The 21,563-nt window shown below is 39.5% G+C and overlaps 1 protein-coding gene across 3 annotated transcripts in view; it reads right to left on the bottom strand.

Annotated features, from left to right (window-relative positions):
• LHFPL3 (LHFPL tetraspan subfamily member 3) overlaps positions 1-21,563 on the bottom strand; it is a 230,352-nt gene that overhangs the window by 72,835 nt on the left and 135,954 nt on the right. For all 3 annotated transcript variants that reach the window (XM_021534694.3, XM_021534696.3, XM_021534695.3), the window contains exon 2: positions 1,739-1,975. In XM_021534694.3, coding sequence (XP_021390369.1) covers positions 1,739-1,975 — 237 coding nt within the window. The remainder of the gene's footprint in view (positions 1-1,738; positions 1,976-21,563) is intronic.

The following is a 21,563-nucleotide window of genomic DNA, read 5'->3' on the forward strand; positions in this document are numbered from 1 at the left end:
GGTAGGTCCATTTTTGTTGAGTTCTGGTTTGTTTTGAAGCCAATGGTGTGGTATGTTTCTGTGTTTAATCCAAGGAAATTGAGATGCTAAATTATTTTTTCTGACATGCTGAGGACCAAATGTTTGGGCACGGGTTTGTGCCAGCAATGTGAGAGGTGATGAGGCTCCAGAAGCTGTTTTTTGCTCATAAGGTGCCAAAACAGATGCGTTTCTTTGATACAAGTAGTGTTGGGTACATGAGATCTATATGATATAGACAAATCAGACATAGTGGTGATGCCAAAAGCACTTGTGGTATAGCAGTGAATGCCCTTCTGATAAGTATTTTGATTTTCAAATGCAGATTAATATTATCCTTACAGGAAAGGGTCACAGGGATATTTCTTGAAGCTGATGTCCTCAGTTTACCTGCAGGACAGATGCACATGTGCAATTGCAAGTGAAACACAATTTCCTTAACTCACAACATTAGCAGGCTCCATCCAGGACTGCAATCATATGTGATATTCAATCTTCAAGTCCATTTATCTTTGGGCTGAGTGTGCTGACTGCAATCCAGCAAGCAGGGGCCACTGTACCAGTGCTGTCAGGTATACAGATAATGGTTCTCTGGACCAGGACTGAGACCAGCTATTTTCACGTAACACTGGCTGCCAAACAGCAATTTAGTGGTGAAAAGCTCCTGATACCTTTGCTATTATTAGAAGGAGCCCACAAAATTACAGAGGTGGTAGATGAGCTGAATGCAGAATCCTGCTCTTGGGGACAGTCAGTGAAACTAGCAGGGGATCAATTTGAAACAGATAAAAGAAAGTACTTCTTTAGCAGTCAGTAGTGAGCTTCAGGAACTTGCTGCCATGAAGTGCTGGAGCAGCTGACAGTATCAGCGGGTTTAGAAGGGATTAGACAGTTTCAGGGACAACAGGCCCATTAAAAAGATAAGGCAGGGACATGCCCTCTGTGGTATCTATCCCATCAGATACTCAGCTGGGATGCCAGGGGAGCACAAGGGGAAGGGGCTGCAGAAATAAGCCAGACTTGTGCACACTTACTAAAAACATCTCTATTCCTGCAAATGTGTAATAAATTACTGGTACAAGACATTTTCATGTACTTAATCTAGAAATTAGTTTTATCCCCAAAGCATTGCATGCGTATTCAATGACTACATCCTAGATTCCCATGAGCTGACTCATGAGCTCAAAGCAACACACTCAAGAAAGAACTAGGATTCTTCTTCATTCCAGGTTCTGATCCTTAGCCCACCAGTTTGCTGCTGTATGGGCAGTCCCATTACACAGCTCACTGCCCCCTTACTGTGTTCTGTGCTAACACATATGCCATTTTACAGACATTCATATTACATTGCAAAATCCTAAAGGAATCAAGTGAACAAATCTTGCACGGGGTACAGAAAAAGATGGAGACAGTGAAAATTAAATGCTAATGAAATACTGTACAAGTGAGTAGCACAATAACATTCCATCTACAGCTCTAAAAGCTAAGGATAATTCATGCATAGGGCAGAAATTACATCACATTTGAGCTTTCTGAGATTTTTGGAGGCTGAAATGCAAAACTTCCTCTGCCCCTTGCATTTATTCTTTCCCAACAATGTAGGAAGTAAGCCAGCATGCCAACTTTTAAGCACAACATAAAATGAAATTGGAACAGATTATTGTTTTTAAGCAATTACCCTTGAGGCCACCCAACAATAGTGTTTCTAAAGCAGTCCTACCTTTGTTTTCCAACTTGAGCTCCTCTGCTAGCAAGCTGTCTTGTCTGTTTCCAAGCACAAATGCCAGAAATGAGAGGATCAGGGCATCCAAGATTCCAATAATTGCCAGGATATATGCCCAGCGGACTGAACAAGCCCCCAGCGTGTACTTGTCTGTCTTTTCACCACACATCCGTTTTACCTCATCTGAATCCCAGCCATCAGGAAAAATCATACAACCCAGGACGAGACAGGCAGCTTGGAGAAAAGAGAAAAGGAGAACAATGGGATAATGAGACCAAGCTTTCATTTTGATGAGAACCTACAAAGTTATCATTAAAGCATTAGACTTTTTCATCCTGAACTCCAAAGCTAGTCTACTAAAAAAAAACTAGTCACTGAATTAAATGCTGTGATTAAGTATTTAACATAAAACCCTAAGATGCAACATCAATTGCACACCTTGCTTAAAATGCTGTTACATCCTGAATCCCTGGTCAGGTTTTGCATCAGTACAACCACATTTTCCTGGCGGGACCAATTTCTTCATACAATATGAAAGTACCAATCAAAACCAAAAGGGAAAATGGTTAATAAGTTGGATATTCAAAGGTAACAATGGATTACTGTCAAGTCGTAAGGCAAACAACCAGTTTAAAAGAGAGGAAAAAACAACCTACCATTTATGGCAATCTGCACTTTTATCCTCACCATAAATAATGGACTTTCTCACTACCCACCCAAATGCAGAGTTTGATGCATTCCAAGTGTTGCCTCCCAGAGAGTAACTCCACCCCAGCACCTGCCTGGTCTGTCCTGAGCACTCTGTAGCCCCTTGTGATGACATTCCAGCCATGGCAGCTACCCCACCACATCTGTAATTGCAATGAGCTCAAAGCCCTGTGACTGCACACGGATCTCTAGTTCCTCCTGGTTGTCCTCCACACTGTCAGTGTTAGTGTACAGGCGTTTTATGGAAATATTTGATTGTGTCAGTCTCCCAGCAAGGGTGGAAAGGGATCCCCCACGGTCCTGTCTGTGGTTATGTCTTTGGCTTCTTGTGATTTGAGGTGCTCTCTCTTAAGCCTTCTTTTCTTACTAGGGTAGTTTCCATAGTTCTCTCCTTCCTATATCTTATGTCTGTCAAGCCTGACTATGCCCTCACTCTCCTTCAAATCCACTTTAAAATTCTCTCAATGAGCTCTGCTAACTCCTGACATAAAATTCTTTGGGGCAGGTGGACCTTATTTGTTGTCAGCAGGCTTGGTGTTGTATGAACTGACCTATGACCAAAAATCTCCAAATTTTTCTGGTAATGCCTGTCTTGAAGGCAGGTAGAGTCACCTTCAGCAGGAGAGGACAGCATACAAAAATAAAGGAGCATAAAAAAATTCTAAAAATAATGATTATATTGAATGGGTTCATTCTGCAGTTTTTATTGCATTTAAGGCAATCAGAAAATCCATATGCTTTTAGTTACCTCATCAATTACCTTTAGTGACTTGGAAATACCTTTCAATTACCTTTAGTGACTTGGAAACAGGCATGTTTCCATCGTTTGCCCTTCTATCTTTGTATGGCTGATGAGATTCAATGGATCCTAAACCTTATTTTATAAATCTTAATATTATATTGATGAAATATGCTCAAAATTGCAGGTAAATGTACTGATTGAAAAGAATGCACTGTGTAGCTTTCAGCCTTTTAAGTTTTTGTTGAGTCAGACCTCTGTTTGGAAATGACAGTTTATACACCAAGTAGCTTGTGCAACCAACAGCTGCTGTCACTGTGGGATTGGTTTCTTCTTGTTGTGACAGGTTTTTTGTCTTTCCTGAACAAGCATAGGCACTATCATTTTACATACCTATAATGCCCACAAAGTAAAAACAGACTTACAATGGATCAATATGATGAAATACTGGAAGAGGGATGTGTAAAGAGAGTTCAGGAATTGTATTTTCCATTTGACAGCTACAAAATTGCAGTAGTCAATGTCTTGAAAGCATATCTGCAGAAAACATCTGACATGGGGTAAAAGGTGCACCCAAGGCATTTGACGAGTTCCTCCTGAACAGCTAATTTGTGTGAAAATAAAACAGCTTATAATACTTTCAAGGACAGTTAGGCTTAGAAACGTGGGAGATTAGATAATAACCAATCTACTCAGAACATGCAGGTTGGAGAAATTGTAAATGACATATTGCCTGCCTTAACTCATTTACACAAGTATATAAGATCTTTCAAAGGCCTTAGAGACAAACAGTACAATAATTTACTTCCTTGAGCTGTTTACACACACTTCCAGAAAGTGGAGTTTCCCTTACACTTGCAAGGAACTCTATTCAAATAATGCAGCAAATCTGCAGACATCTTTTGTTTGTGAAAATGTCCATTTTTACCCAGCTAACTGTTGACAAAGTTTCATTTACTATATAATAGCAAATACCAAAGCCAGTTTACTTTTATTAATAATTTTTAACATGTGAGAAAGCTTAATGCTCAGTTAATGATCAATAGATGTGGAATTTTTCTGCTAATTGTGCATAAATAATTAGCAAATACCAACATTTCTGTTAATTTTTTATTACACAGCACATCAGACACATTATTAGTAGTTCTTAAAGTAATTTAACTTTGTTCTTCTGTGCATAGGTAATTAAAAAGTGGACTTTTATCTCAGGAATACAGTGTACAACTTCCCAGCTGTGTTCCTCAGATTTCCAATTAACTCATCTTTCCTGAATTCTGTTCCTGCATTCTTTGATATACTTGCTTAAATTTGTGGAGTCATTCTGTCAGTTGCAGTTGGGCTTCTCTTGGTAATAAGACACACAGGTAAATGGTGTCTGGACTAGATTCCTTTGCATAAAGACAGATATCAAGAAGGGGTTATTGTAATTTTCTCTTTTCGTTATCCAGTTAAGATGATTTCCACTATATGACTGCTTAGTCAACATCTTTAGGTGCAGGAATCATACCTTACCTGTAGAGGGTAACATAAGTAGGATCAGTCAACCCTGAGCCTTATTTGCTGAGGGAATATTTTGCACTGAATGCCTTTAAGAATACAGACTTTCTCAATAATATAAACAAGTAATGATTCTTTTATCAGCTACAAGATTGAAAAGACAGATATGAAATCCACCTACAGATCTACTTTGCATTGCTAGAAATTTTTACATTTGAATTCTTCTACAGAGGATTAGAATACTTTTCTCTAAAAGGAAATTACTTTCAGTTTTATACAAATTTGTACAATTGAAATAATTTTATGCAATTTCAGTGAAACTGCCAAGAGATGATTTTATAACACTAACATAGGTCCCATGTCTTTGTCTAACATCCACTGTCTGTAATGGCAATATTACTGAAATGGAAATGTAAGAAAAACCACTACTGTTTTAATACTAAGTAGTAATAGTGTTCTAGTGAATTCAGAAAGTTTTGGATTTGAAAAGTTCACCAACTAAATAAAACCCCTTAAACCATCAGTTCCTACAGACTCTTTGATTCAAGTCAGGAAGAAGTCAAATGTATGCTGGTTGAAAGCAGCCTCCTCTGTGTGATCTGGGTACATCAGATCAGCACCACTCTCCTGACAGGCAGCCCAGCCTAGGACCTCTGCAGTTGACCAAGGGCCTTCACGATAGGCAGCAGGGGGGAATTGATGAATGACTGCCTAGCATCACTGACACCACTCAGAACCATTTGGGCAACTGTAAAACTTGCAAGGATCATATCCACATTGTTTTCCCTTTGGTTGCTTGAGAAAACTCCAGGATTATTATCTTTGTAAGGGTGGCCCTGGGTTTCCTCCATTTCTTCCTCTCCTGTGATGACAAGGTGACTTGCTTGTGTTGGAAGAGACTTTAAAGACCATTTAGTTCACCCACCGTGTTGCTCAGAGCCCATCCAATCCAGGCTCAAACATTTTCAGGGATGGTATCTGTAGATTCTCTGGGCAACCTCTTCCAGTGCCTCACCACCCAAACTGTTGCTTTCTCCTACATATTAGAGTCTGTTGAAGCTTTTTAAACTTTTACAAATGATTAATAAACAGTACTTAAACATGTCTTATATATTTGCTTTTCTTCTTAAACAGTTTTTCTTCTGTGAACATCTAACAGGAACTGTCACATGGTTTTCCTCTAGGGCTGTGAATGACAAGACAAATTATTCATACTAGGAGAGAGAGCCAGGATTTTTACCTCGTGGGATGAGAGGATGCAGATACAACACTTTCAGAGATTGGAAACAGACAGTGAATTGTTGCTGGCACTGACAGACTTGTGACTCTGACCATGCTAATATTATCACAGACTGTGCTCTGTGCATGAGCTCAAATGGTAATTAGCAAACAAGTAGTTCACTATCCTATGGCTGTGCCAAACACAGTGACAGATTAATATTATATCATTGCATGAAATGAGGTTCTATTTATAAAAAAAGCTGACTGCTATGCAGGAAACCAGTGCTGAGAAATTCCCGCTGGCAGGATTCCTCTCTCATCTTCATTCTTTTCCTGACAACAGACCAAATTTTTTTTGCATGTAGAGTATGATGATGGCAAAGTTTCCTGATAAAGGAGAAAAAAAAATGGAATGGGAATTATGCTGGCCATCTCTTTTCTTTCTGTACCCACATGTGCAAGACACACTTCAAACCTCTGTGGTTCCAAAATGTAAGAGGTGGTTTTTTTTCCTTTCATCTCTCCCCCTGCCCCCCCAAATGGTATTTACAAAAACAGTGACTCATTAAATCTCCAATAAACTGAACAGAGTTTTTGCCAGCCATATTGGTGATTAGGATTAGTCTTTGAGGAGCTTGCAGCTGGGAAAGAAGGAAATGCTGAGTAGAGGTGGCTGAAGACACAGGGTCAAACACAATCCTGAGTGAAGACAGAGGCTACACACCCATCAACTGAGATTGATCCAAGTCATGTGGACTGCACTTCTGAGCTGAACAATAATCCTCTGTGTTTATATTTATGTCATGACTTGGAGAAAATGTGCAATTTTGCAGCAAATGCCATAATTCTCTCCATTTACTGATTCCATCCACATAAATAGTTCTGCTGCATGCATTCAGAGTATTTATGGAGAAGCCTAGAAGTTCATGTAGAAAAGTTCTTCAACACTGAGTGGGGAGCTTAAAATTCTGGCTCAATGTGTGGGCTTCATCACCCAAAAGCCTGTGCCTAAGAGAAAGCTCTTGAACTATGGAGAACTTCCACAATACCTTGGAATATTTATGGTGCAATACAAAAAGGCAAATATCATGTATGACTTGTTACTTGATCCTGTGCTTGAAGGCTGCCACATACAATGCCCACCTTTGAAAAGGCTCTTCAGAGAGGTGCCAGCTGGGTCCCCAAGGAGATGACACAGCCTGTTAGTTCGTACATAAGCAGACTGAAAATTCCTGGTGGTGCTCATAGATGGCTGCTAACCACATGAGTGCTGTTGGGTATGAGGCAGTCAGTGAGAAAGTGCAAAGAAATTTAAGATTCAAGGGCAGTGTTCTCATAGAGCTGGAGTGATAAAATCCTATCTGGACCTCTGTGACCTGAGCTCCCATGTAGGATGAGGAAGGGGCCCTGTGGAATTGCTTCAGGACATTAATGTGACACTCTCAGCAACCTCCTCCTCAAAAGTGAAGGAGCAAAGGTTTGTGGGTTAATCTTCCTTCAAAAAACTTCCAAAAATATGTATAATGGGGGCATTGGGTCCAGGAAACAGAACTATTTCTGATTTGAGGCAAAACTCTAAAGTCCCATGTGATGAGGATACAAGAGGCTTCAGTAACTACTTTAATCTACTTATTCTCTTATTTCACATCATCTTGGTAATATAGAAAAGCCTGAGTCTCTCCACAGGATTAAGAATATTTATAGATACTGCTAAGGGGGAGAAAAAGTAGGAGAATCTTCTACTTCATTCCTGTGATAATATTAAAGACATGATGCAATTATGGCCATTTGACTTATTAGGGCCTGGATTTCTGATAAGAAATCTGATAAGAATATATATATATATATATATATATATATATATATATATACAGATATGCATATTTCACATGCTGATTTTACGAAAAGGGAAAAAGAAGACCAAACATTCCAGCACAAACTGGACAGTAATGAAAAAGAAAATAATATTGTGGAAAGTGGTAGTGAGGTGAGTGCTATGGGCAGGAGGAGAAGACTTGCTGAGTAGACAGGTAGCAGATATTTTGATGCCTGCTAGTTATACTTAGGCAGCAAAATGGAATAATTTGATCAGCTGTTGCAAGATGTGAAGCTGGATATAACAGAAATAGGGATGGCTGACAACTATATCTGAAGATGAGCACTACAGAACATGAATTGTTCAGAAAGATGGAAACAATTGAGAAAGTGAAGTAATGTTATATGAAGAAAAGTGTTAAACTGTAAATAAGTAGAAAAGAATAGCAATGATAGTGCAATCTACTTCGGTTAAGTCAACTGTAAGAGAAATTTCACTACTCTAAGGGGACCTGTTTTAGACCTCATGCATTGGATTCATGTTTGGATAGAGAATTCTTTGCTAGAAACAGAAATTCTGTGTGGGGTTGTATCATCTTGGGAGCATTTAACTTCCAAGTTTTGATCATTAGCCACGATAATTAAACTTTGAGATTAATGTAGTTCTGTGAATAATTTAGTTAGTACAACAACTAAATTAGCTGGAGAATAAAGAAAATGTAAGAACATACTAGATTTTCATAAGTGTGTGGCAAGTGATCCACAAGGTGGGTCCTTATAACTCCTCGTGAAAGAACACAACTTCTTGTGTTCTAGCCATGGTTATTTGCAATAGATATTTATTGTCCAGAAAAAATATGGAAGTTGGGAACTACTAAAGGATGCAATCCTAATCACTATGTTGGCAAAAAATCCTTAGAAGTGTCATGTCAACAAATTGCTAATAGATGTAGCAGAGGTAGATGACTAACTGATGAACAGTGAGTAAACTGAAATCATATACAAGAGATAAAAATACTTCTTTAGGATGAATCAGGTATGGGATGTGGTACAGCTGGAAACCCACAGGTGGGTGCATGTCAAAAGTTACACTTATGTTGTGTCACCTCCTGTGGTGTCCAAAGGCCCTGGGACCTAACGATTTTTTTTTCTTCTCATTTTCTCTCTGAAGTATCTAAAATCATATGAGAACCGTGTCATAACCCACAGCTGTGAGTTTTCTATCATGTGTCTTTGTACCCCGGGGTGTGGGTTACAAGGTCTGTGTGTAGCTGTGGTCCAAGCCCAGAGATAAAGGGATAACAAAGGCAAACCCCGTGCTGAGGCCACGGCCTGGGGTCAGCTGTCACACAGGCAGGTTGTCTGATGCTGTGGCCAAATCCAAAAAACACTTTTCTCACATGCTAGGCTTACCATTGAAGGTGTTTATTTTGAGTGCTGTCACAAAGAAGAGCTACATCTTTCTACTTTAATGTCAACTTCTCTTTGTAGAACCTGTTCTTCAGCCAAAATATATCATGGCATACTGACGTGTACTAGGTTTAATTAGTTAATAAATTCAACACAAGTTCTGTGCAAGCTACCGAAGACTGACTGGAGAATAGGTGTTAATATTAATGGCATAGGCTAGACATTTCTTGAGATATATACAGCTGACATTTCACCACAAGTTACTGATCCAAATAGCGGAGATATTTTAAACATTGTTTTGGTAAAGACAAAGAAGAGCTGAAAATAACCTCCCTCTCAATGACCATGAGTCAATTCAATTTAAATAAAATGAGAATATATTAAATAATATGAGAACAAAAACGTTTATGAACCTGGATTTTAATGCATATTTTAGATGGATGAACTTTTTAAAAGACTAAAGAAACTGTTAACAAGTTAGCTAGACTGAAGAAGTTCATACTAATTCTGGGGTAAACCTTGAATTTTTTTTTTTGGACAAAGATATAAATTTCCTGAGGTATCTTGACAAGACAAATGAAATTCCAGGGATACTTTCAGCTCTGTATTGATGACTAACAAACTGTTTCATTCTACTCTCATCACCTATCTTCCCAAAAAAGCCTTGGGAAAAAAAAAAAAAAAAAAAAAAAAAAAAAAAGATTTGAGCAGGGACCTTAGAAATTCCAGGAAAAGAAACTTATTAGCAAAAAAGATACATTTTGAAGGTTAGGTAATGCAGGTCTAAAAGATAGCTTTCTAAATGTCAAGCTGTGCTAACTCTAAGACAAATTGAAACAAATTGTTGAATAATCCTCAGTGAGGTTAATAAAGAAAGAAGAAAAGCAGATATGGACTTGGGCTGGGAATTAGGAATTAGGACCTAATTATTTGTCTCATTTTTCAATGAAGAGGATGATAAAGGAGAGGAGGATGATGCTGTGACTGCTGGGCATGAGCACTGGGAAATGTAAACTCACGCCTCTAAGTCCACAGCATCGATAACAATCACAGTGTGCTCAGACTGGAGGAATGCACATTCCAGCCCCAAACGCTGAAATAACCAACACATTAAACTGCAAAGATGTTAGGAAGGATTTTAAAATTAAATTTATTGTTGAGATAGTGGAGAAGAACATATGCATGACCTACATTTTAGGAAAAAAGAGACAAAATTGAAAACTGAAAAGTAATTGGAACAACCGGTCATCATTCAATTTTATCCCAGTTCTTTGAATAATTATTGAAGGAAATAATAGCTAAAGACATGAAAAGAAATACAAAGTAACACACTTTTCAGGAAGCATTTGCTCCTGTGTCATACAGAAACACTTACTAACTGGAAAATAGAGGTTAACATGAGAATGTAAGGTGTTTATGCATTTTGTTCATGGGGAGCTGTCATTTTTTGCTTGAAAGAAAAGCCTCCAGCTGTTGTGAGGATACACTGGCACCTCAAGGAGCAGCCTAAGTGTCAATCATTTCGTGTTTTCATTAGCAGCTTTGGCAAGAGTAGAGGTCTGGTAGCAAAATCCACTGATGGGAGGCACTATCAATGCAGAAGACTATCAGGACAAATGATGGATAAAATGTGTATGTTGATCATCCCTCGGAGGACCATGGGACACCAGTCAAGTGAACCAATGGAAAAGAGTTTTAGCAGTTTTAGGGAAAGTTTTTAAAGCATAATATAATCACTAGACATCTGGTGCTGGTGGTTTCTAAGCTTTAGAAGAGTGATGTTTGCAATGACCAGTTTATCAGAGCAAGGTTATTTTAGGATATAAGGAGGTATTTTAGGAAATGTATTGCATGAAGCTGTAGCTGCTCATGATAAGGGAACTAGATATGAGGATTTAGTAGTTCTTTTCCTGGCCTATGCTCTTATGAGGAAGCTGAGAGATAATCTTCGAAATTAATAAAGAATGAAACCTAGCAGGAAAAGCAGCCAAAGACTTAGGAGTTTGATGGAACTACAAAACAAAAATAAATTTTCTTTAAATCAAACTGAAATGAAAATCTAACAGAATAAATGGGAGTAAGAGGCAAAGAAGCAGCTCACTGCTGGGCTCTCTCACTATGGTCTGTATACAAATTTGTCATTCCCCTCCATTATTAAAGGTTTTAAAATGTGATAGCAAAGAAAGAAAGAAGAGAGTCATAAAGGGATTTTCTTTTCCTACCAGTTCTCATCCAAGCTGACCTGACAAACACCATGCATCTACAACAGCCTGGTTTTAGACTTGGGCAGTGCATGCTTCCAAATTGTTTCTGAAATTACTGCAAATGCAAGCAAATCTAAACATGCTGGCAAGAGAGGAAGTCTGGGACTGTATCATCCACCATTTTCAGGATAAAAATGGCAAAATTCTGCAGGCTATCGAGGTAGAAACAGAATGAAGAAGCAAAAGATATGAATCTAAAAAGAAACTGTCTAGTTTCTTCTAAGCCTATAGTGGTGCCTATAATAAATACCAAGTTTAGTCTTTTGTTTCTGGAAATGAAATGGAATGAGAGCTTACAGCCAGTAAGCTCTCATTTGCAAAGAAGGAGGTGAAAACCTTTAAAAAGCCATGGTAGTGTTGCCTAGTAAACAGATCTGCATGCCTTACAGTAAACTGAAGAATTTCATGATTACTCTGTATAAACACAAGGGAATGGGTCCCAGAGAGGGGGAAGAGCTATTTAACTGAAAGGGCAGTCTTGGCATCTGAACAAATGCATATAAACCATCCAGAAATACACTTAAGCTGTAAAGAGGAAGGCAGTTTTGGATTGTCAGGGGATAGGTTCTGGCACAAATTCAGTCACTGTGGCTATGCCAAAAAAGTTTGAAGTTGTATGCTGTAAATAGTTATAAAGATGGAGTTTGATCAGTGTATTAAAAATTATTAGGATATGTTTCTCTGTGAGGCTAAATTTGAGTGCTTGAGGCCTTTAAGATAACTGCAAGAACTCAGAGGTCTTGCATCAAGTATCTTCAGACACCAGAAACCCAGGGTCATCATTTTTCTCAGCATATGAGCTTTGCAATAGCTGCAGAGCTGGACACACAGACAGTGCAAACAGTACTCAACTGAACCTCAGGGCAGAAGCAGCACTGATGTCAGGCTCCAGGCTTGAGCATTACAGGCATTTTGCGGAAAACCTCAGATTTATTTCCCTTTGTCCATAAATTTAGCAAAGCTCTCTACCTGGCTAAACCCTGCCTGGTACTGTAGGCAGCAAAGCCCCTTCTGACTTCTCTCCTACATTTACACTCTGTGAAACCAGTTCAGCTTGCACTGCATAACCGTGGAGCTCACAACCAGCAAGGCTTCCTGACACTGCTCCCAAACTCCGTGCACACCACTGCCACCTTGGACTGCTGGGGGTAGTCTGCATCTCACCTGGCATGTGCCATGTGCCACCAACAGCAGCAGCTTCTTTGTAATGTGCTAAGAAATCAGCCCCCACAGACTGCTGCTTCAGAGAAACATCTGCCCTGACATCCTGGCTGTGCTCACAGTTTCATTTGCACGACCACTTGAGAGTGTTTGACAGCCATGATTAGGAGTTAATGGGAAGGGGGGTAACTCACCCACCCAGTACATGAAGCAGCATAGGTCACCTCTCAACAGCTGAGCCGGGGAATTCAAAACTTCCACCAAGAATTCAACCAGTTGTTATCTGATCCTCACTTTGTTGTCATGCCTGAAAGGAACACCAACAATAAAACCACCTGCATGAGGAAATTAAATAAAAGATGCTGGGGGTAGGGAATGCAGTTTTCTTAAAGGTTCAGAGCCACTTCTCCCTCTGCATGGCTGCCCTTGGGGTGCTGGTGCAGAATGCTGACTCAGCACACTGGGTGGAAGGTGGGGAGCAGTGAAACACCTGAGGTACAAACAGCTGCCAGGCAGATGTCTGTGCCTGCTCTTGGCCACTGTCCAGCAGGAGAAATCCCTGCTGCAGAAGCTGATTGAAAGATTCAAGAAATTGCTTGGCAGTGGCTAAGATCATTAGCCACTGGTGAGATTTCTCCACTGTAAGCCGAGGTGCAGGTTCATGGCCTCTGTGACATTCTCTGCCAAAGCATGACTATGATTCCCAGAAAACAATGCATCATCATAGGAAATATGATTTAATGTTGAAAAGAGAAGTGTTTTAAGATTAACAATTTATAAGCATTCCACCCCTGTCTGTGGGCATGACAGGCACACCCTTTGCCCTCACTTGGAACTTTGTGTTCCTCATGTTCTTTAGTGGAGAAAGTGACTTTTTAGAAGGAGTGACTGAAGTCAAGTAGAAAGCTGATAAGATGGACAAATAAATATTCTGTCATGAGCAAGACAAAAAGAAGCAATTGAATGCATGGGGGAAGAAAGGGGAAGGCTTGTGCTTCTCTTGTCTTTTGTAAAGCATTAATGTTCTGCTAAGAAATGCCCTACAGCTAAGCCAGTGCCATACTTTCCATGACATGCAGGAAATGGTACTTGTCCTTTATGAGACAGTGGACAGAAGACTACTGGGACAAATGGCCCAAGTATCTAATCTGGTCAGGCTTCACCAGTTTTTCCCAGGGAAGCCTTCCATGTTCTCTGATAGAACGCTCCAGCTATTTCTGCTTGAATGAAACCCCAGACTGGTTTAATTCCTTTTTTTAAAATCAGCAGCCTTCCCAAAGCTAGGCTTCACCCTGCTCCCCATCTCCTCTGAATGAGGGGACCCATCCTTGGACCTCAGAGTGATTTGTGACATAGGAAAAAGTGGTTCAGGGTTTGAAGCACCTTCATGCTGCAGGCAAGGGGGAGTGGGCAATGCAAAGCTAAAGATCTGCTGAGGGGATGAGCTGAATATGAGGAGGAGACAGGCAACTGGAAGGCAGTGATATGGAGCAGTATCCCCTGAAGAAAAAGGTGGAAGTGGAAGGAGGCAGCCTTGTTATTGAATTGGAATGCTAAGATTTAACTAAAGTCATTAAAATAATTTAAATCTGATTTCCCAAGCAGTGCTAGCCGATATTGCAAATGGGCTGGCAGAGAGGAAAGACAAGTTCTGAACAGATGATAAAGGCATTGACTTTTGTATAGTTCCTTTCAATGCCCCTGAGGCACCTGCATACATCTTTATGCCTGCACAGCTTGTCATGTGCTATTCTTCACTTATCTCTGCCACAGCTCTTCCTGATCTCTTAGCAGCATTCCTTGGAAGAAAAGAGAAATGGACAATAGGCTCTGAGACCACTGCACTGCTTCTTTATTCAAGTTGACATTTGGCAGCAAGACTCTGCTGCCTTTCAGGAGCCGATGCCTTATAGAACATAATGGTAGCAGAGGGATCAGGGGCTTTGCCTCCCCCACTGAGCATCTCAGCCCTGCATGGTGGGAGAGCCCTGGGGACTGAGACTGGTAACACTAGAGATGTTTTCGTCTTCTGTCTTTTTCCTGTTAGAGAGAAATCTACTCTTACCTAGGGTCAAGCCTATGAGATTGCTGAGCCTTCTAAACTCATTGCTTTGGACATGGCAGTCTTGATGCATTTTGAAATACTTAAAAAAACATGGAAGAATTCTACATTAATTTTTTAATATTTTATAATAATATCTCCACATTGTAAAACACATCTCATGTTATATTTGCTATCAAGTCAGTCTGATCAGTAATGTGTCCAATTTTGTTCAGTGCTACCACAACAGCCCTTGCCTCAGTGCTTTGGTAAACCTGATACCCATACTAGTTCCTAACTGGAAGGGTTAGCATTGGAATTTCACTTCTAGAGAAGTATATTTCTGTGCCGGCAATTTGATTCTTGTCGATTAACCCCAAGATTTGCACTATACAGCAAAGTTTACCAGTATAGTAATCAGCAAATCCTTGTGTGTATGCACATGGAATTTCAAGTCCTGACTAGGTTTATGATATCCGTATGTAATACCTTTTTGAACGTTTTGGAAGTCCAGGACATGTGGTATTCTAGTGCTACAATGCCTCTGAGGTAAAGTAATTCTTAATGCTTCCAACACAGCAAACAACAGTGCTGATTTTCAGCACTGATGCCCAGAAGTCACAGAAGGTATGTCTCCTTCCACTTAAAACTTCTAGCATATGCCTATTATGTGCTACTGCTGGTGATTTCTGCCTTAGAAATGATACTGTATGAAATGATACTGTATTGAAAGAACTGGAACAATATAAGGCAAAGCAGTAGTGCAAGGCTAAGGGAAAAACCTGACAAGGTCACAAAACCACAGGGACGGAAATGGTCTGCCAGAAAAGCAGAGTGGGTACTTGCAAAGTTGAGTATGAAGCTTGAGGGCTTGCTAGGTGACCTGTGAAACCCCTCAAGGGCATGCTGCCCACTGGCTGGTTTAGAAGAATGAACCAGATGTGCTGTTTCCAAAGGGATAAGAGGATTCTAACCCAACTGGATTCAGAGATGGGGCCAGAGGAAAAAAGAGTTTAACTAGAATTGCAATAATTGTCTTCCTTCAAAAATGTTCGTAGGTTCTGGAGCTCCATGTCCTTTTCTATAAATAAATAATGGCTGAAAATCTGTATAATGAAATTGTTTCCTGAAGCAACTGCTTTAGTTTCACTCTGGTAGGCATCAGAAAAACAATTCCACAAGCAGCTCAAAATGTTCCCAACTGCATCAGGCAGCAAGTGCTTCTATCACTACTTTGCAAGCACTGGAAAGACAACATAAAAGGTATTAGAGCACAATAAATGTACAGAAAATATAACATCTTCCTTGTAAACAATCCAGTATCTTGTCATTCAAATTACTTGCTTTTTGAAAATAAATGTCTAGATAAGACATAAGCTTCAAGAACTCATCCCAGCAGAATCACCACTGGCTTCAGTAATTCAGCAATCTTTAAGGCATCATTCCTACCTCTATTACCCATGACACCCATAAATTCATTTCTCAGTCACACAGGTCTCTTTGCATTGGAAAGTGGTACTAAAAAGTGATGGGGCTGAAAACTTTTGACCTATCCCAAACAAATGTATTGGAATTATACCAAATTTACTTCAGAGTTCATGAAAATGTCTATGAAAATCTTTAGTTTGGGGCAGCATATTCTTAAATCTGCTGACAAACACCCTTATCATGATGATGAAGACATATGCCTATCAAAACCAGGTTCTCTAATTCACTCCAAAAGTCCAAGTTCAAAGTATGAAGGAAAGGAGAGGACAGAGTGCTTAGTCCAGTTGAAACACAGGGACTCCAGAAATACAAAGGGAAGTGCACAAGATGCCATGCAACTCCAAAGACATCAAATAGAGAGACAGTAAAACCAAACTTCCTTAAAACCTGTACTGCAGCAGTCATTCTGTATGGACTCTGTGTATTTGGTATTGAAGACAAAAAATACCATGTCACAATTTGCATCTCATTAAGCCAAAGAGAAACATAAAAATTGCTGAGACAACCTGTCCAGAACCCTGTGAAGATGTGACTCTACAGCTTGGCAGCAACCTGAGACCAGAGAAATGGACATCTAACAGTGTCAAATAAAAGTAACCACAGCTGTTGTTATACTCTCTATATTCTGTTGGTATATGCTATACTGATAAATAAAATACATGTGTTACCTCATTCACCAGAGAAGCTAGGCTGACCTTGCCCAGTAGTAAACTGGATAATAACAGCAAAGTAATTTTATTTGGATTCATTGCTAGAATAATTTCTGTTTAGCAAGAAAGTGCTATATTAAATTGTACTAATAATAGTGTGACCATGGGAACTAGGTAGTAAGGTGCTGCTATAAATTTGGTGGAATTAATTTGTGTATTCAAGAATTATGTTTTCATGTGTTAAGTTCTGTGTTCCCAAAGCTGAATGCATGAATTACTTAAAAGGCACAGTTAAGGACTGGTTCTATGGAGCTTTGTCTTGTGTGCCTGTGGGACTCCTGTGATGTCCCTGTACCAGCTCGGGGGTATCTTGCTTCTGCCTAGGAGAGCTATGATAAGCAGGGCAAATAACAATCCTTATCTCACCAGCTCAAATAAAAAAGTCTTTCTGCTTAAGCAAACCATTATTTCTGTAATAAAATCCTTGTGGCCAGTCGGAAACAAACCTCAGAAAAGTAATTATTCTAGCTGAATATAACCAGCCTGATCTGACAATGAGCAGACTTTCCATCAGATCCTGTGCAAAGCTATACTTGGAGTTTTGTGCAGAAAAACACAGTAATGGCTTCACTTACTTGGATTTCAACTTCTCTCATTATAGGTATGTGGCCTCGACATCCTTTGCCAGGCAGGGCTGCCAGCTATAATGTCTTCCCTCTTACTAGGTCAAAGTACTTCTCATTTTTGGTAGTACTGAGTCAAACATTTAATCTGAATTTTTTTTTTTTCCAATAAAGAGTGCAGCAGGTTCAGTGGAAACATTTTGAATGTTCAAGTTGATCAGTGTGAACACTATGGACTGAATACAACACAAAAGCATTTCTGAGAAAAACCGTAAGTGCTCTGTTTTTATTGAGGATCTTTCAAAAATAAAGTGCATTTTCATCAGAGCTAGAAAAAATGCAATTTCAGGTTTATTGGCAATTGATTTTTCTTGCCAAGTTTGCCAGCATTCCTTTTTATCAAATTCCTATATACTTTTAAAATTATTCTCACCACTTTTGCTTAGCTTGCTGACCCTTCCTGTCACTTGGTTATCCACAAAATGGTTTACAATTCTGTAACATAATCTACATTTTCTTGTCCTGTGCATATTGGTTGATGCGAGGTCTGACTACTTTGTTTTTATATTGACAGAACATAGCATTATTTTCCCTGTGATTTCCCTCCACTCCTGCATCTCATCCATCAGCATGTCTTTCATTCTCTTGTATTTGTTTTATTGATTATGGCTTTGTTCTTCACCTTCTCTCATGCCTTTGGTGTCTTCTTAATCTTGATTAGGAAACTAATTAGATTAAGGTTATCACTGCTCAGGCAGTTATCACGTCACCTACCATCTGTTGCTCTGGATATTTTTTCTCTCTGCCAATCCTCTTTCCGCACAGCACACAATGGGCAGGGTTTATACATCATCTACAATACGACAGACAGATTACATTCAAGGTTCAACATTTACCTATATATTTGTCTGAAATGGGGAAGCAAAAAAAAAACCCTCTTTCTTGGAGATGGGTGCCAGTATTAAATATTTTTGGTTATCTGTGTCTTATCTGTGAGGGTGAAGACACCCAAACAGCCTCCACTGTGAACGAATGCCTGCTGAAGACTCAGTTAACTTCTGTCTCATGCATGAAACTCAGTTGAAACTGCAATTTAAACTCAACCAGCCAGGATCCTCTCCTGATGCCTCCAGTACAGGAATGCCACTGTAATGTGCCCCTATGTTGAATGAGGCAGGTAGGAGCATTGGCTGGCTGCAGCTTCCATGGTTTCCACAGCTCCTGGAATGAGACCTCCATCCACCCAAGGGAACTGAATGGGAACATAAAAATGAACAGTTTATCACGGTTTTGGTATGAACAGCTGTGCAGTGGTGTGGACCCAAGGTGTAAGAGATTTAAAAGGGACTACAGTAAACATATTTAGAGTACAGAAGGGTAGAATAAGAGGCAGCATCTGATCTCAGCTTTGGGAAGTGCTCCTGAACTCTCATTTCTTTCTTCTCAGTCTTCCAGTGTGCTCCTTCATTTTTCTGTTCAAATGTTTCCTCTAACTTCCCTGCAAGGATTTTCCCCACTTCTCAGTTGATTGTTTCACATGCTTCCTGCAGTTATTTCTCCATCTTCTCCTGTCTGTTTTCTTCATCCTTGAACATGTCAGCAACGTTTGCAAGCTGATTGCTCCCTTGTCAGTCACTCAGACATGTTCCTGCTTTCCCTTTCCAGTGAGCTGCAGGTGCATATTTTTTCATTAAACTTCCTGTTGGGACCTTGTTTTAATTGGCTTTATTTGGGGTTTGCAGGGCTTTAACAGTATCTGAATGCCTTACGTGCCTACATGTTTGGGGCCCAGGCCACTCTAACTATCCCTAGTCTCAATTGTTCATGCATGAAAACCCTCACAAACCTTTGTTACTATAGTAACAAATTTAGGTGCTGAACACTTTGCTAACAGTTTCTGTCAATATTGCAATTCTTTTTGTTTCCAATTATTAGTGCACAAGAGGCACCTCACTTTCTCTCACCTTGAGGGCAAAAAGGGGTCCCGTGAGGACATCCTTCTTCCAGTGGCAGCAGGCAGGAGCATTGGTTGTCACAGCTCTGTCATTTCCAATAATATATCCAGCCTCTACAGAGCAACAGCCCTTCCTGATTTGTAACTTTTCAACAGACTCTGTAACACTTGGAGATAAGGTCTGTAAGCTTCCATTTGAATAAATGCCACTCTGATGATATGTTTTAAAGAAAAAGAATTTCTTTTGACAGCAAATGAGTATATATTATTTAGCTGCCTACCACTATTTGACTGTTTAACTCCTTTGAAAATCTGCTGGAATGGGTAATCCAAATATCTTTACTGATCTGGTTCTCCACATGTCTGTGTGTGGACAGCCATGAAAGAGAATGTAATTGAAAAGCTCAAAAGAACATAACAATAGAAATTTAGGTGCACTAGGTCAGCATTTTCTCCTAGTATCATTATTCTCATTCCCACACCCTGTCCCTGGCAGTAAGCAGCAGCACATCCCTGGGGCATCCTGCCAGTCTCACACAATCTGCAGTTCAGTGGGGGTATATTTATACTTGGGGACATTTCATTAATTTTTCCTTCCTCAACTAATTTTCCCATTTGATTCTTGTTAACTTTCAGTGTCCATAATTTCCTGAGGTAAAGAGTTCCATAGCTTAGTTATCCATCGGGTGACAGAAAAAAAAAAAAAATTAAATTTTCACCTGCTAGTTTCTTTTAACCCAGGTTCTTAATTCCTGGGATGGAAAATATAGTTGACAATATTCTCACCTATGTACCTCCCACTTTTGTCCAGACCCTATATCCGGTATATCATGGTTTTGTGGGGAGGAAGAGTCCTGCCCTCCTCAAACTGTCCTGGTATGGTTGAGGTTTGCTGCCTCTGCTTATCCCTCCACCCCCTGCCTGAGCATTTTGCAGATCTACTCTACTGAACTATAATTTCCCCTTCTAAAATCCATGCTGACTATCCCCAGTATGTATATCATGTTTTCAAGTAGTCATTAAATCAATATTTCTATCACTTTGCCAATACAGCCACCATCTTCCTGTTCCACAGTAACTTTTTTTCTCCCCTAAACTCTTTGAAAACTGATATAAAATTAATTATCTCCCAGCTTCTAGTATCAAAGAAATTTTAAATTGTTAGACAGTGTTGTTGAAAGTTGAATACATCATCCTTAGTTCCTTTAAAACTCTGTTACTGTTGATTCTTCTGATCTGATACCATGCATTTATTTATTTTTTTCCATGAACTTTGTTATCTCCATTTTAGTTTGAAAAAGAGCACCCAATAAATCTCCTAGAAGAAAGACTTACAGTGTGGGAACCTCCCCAAACTCCACCAAAGTAACTATGTGTGCAGAAGATTTATTTTAGATTGTTTTCTTAGAATATCTTAGCTTTTTCTGAGACTTTTATCATACACTTCTCAGAGATGCTATTCTTTGATCATCTTCCTAGACTTCTGGCAGATTTCTCCTTCTAATGTTTTTTGCAGAAGGATTAGTAGTTTTTATGCATTTTACTAGATGCTCCTCAAAACTATTTTGCTCCTTCTTTTTTTTTTTCTTCTCTCCCTCATTATGCTTGAACTAAAAGTCAGATTGCCAGAATCACTTTTTTCCAAAGTTCCAGAGTTCACGGATTACAGCTCTAGGGCTGATTCAGAGGGAAATATTTGAACTTTGTAAGGGACCAGTGCTCCATTTGCTCTTATGAACAGTCATAGTGAAGATTTGCAAATTCAGATTATTTTGAGTATTTGCATCTCCCAAGAAAAATCAGTAAATTTTTCCCAAACCTTGTCACAGAAGATGCAATATTTTAGTCCACAATCACTGTATTTTATCTCTGATGATGCAGCAGTCATAAATTCTATGAGCCACATTGATAAATTTGTTTTAGAGCATGAGAATAATGATATATTTTGTCCTGCTGGAGAAGGCTCATGGTGCCTTCAACCATTGCCTCTGGCTGACTGCATGGGACAATTCTAACACATGGGAATACTGTGTGATAGCCCCTGAGGGGCCAGCAGCAGCCTTCATTCCCCACACTCTGAGTCTGTGCTGTCAGCTCCCAGGGCTCCACTGTGAATCTCACAGTGCGCTTAAGCAGATACCTCAATGTGAAAGATTTTGACATTTTCTTAAAAAGAAGTATGGAAAGCACACCTGGAGGGTCATATGCAGATCCAATAATTCAAAGCAAATTTTAAAAAATCCAGCACTTC

Source organism: Lonchura striata, chromosome 5 (genome assembly GCF_046129695.1).
Source record: "Lonchura striata isolate bLonStr1 chromosome 5, bLonStr1.mat, whole genome shotgun sequence".
Taxonomy (NCBI): Eukaryota; Metazoa; Chordata; class Aves; order Passeriformes; family Estrildidae; genus Lonchura; species Lonchura striata.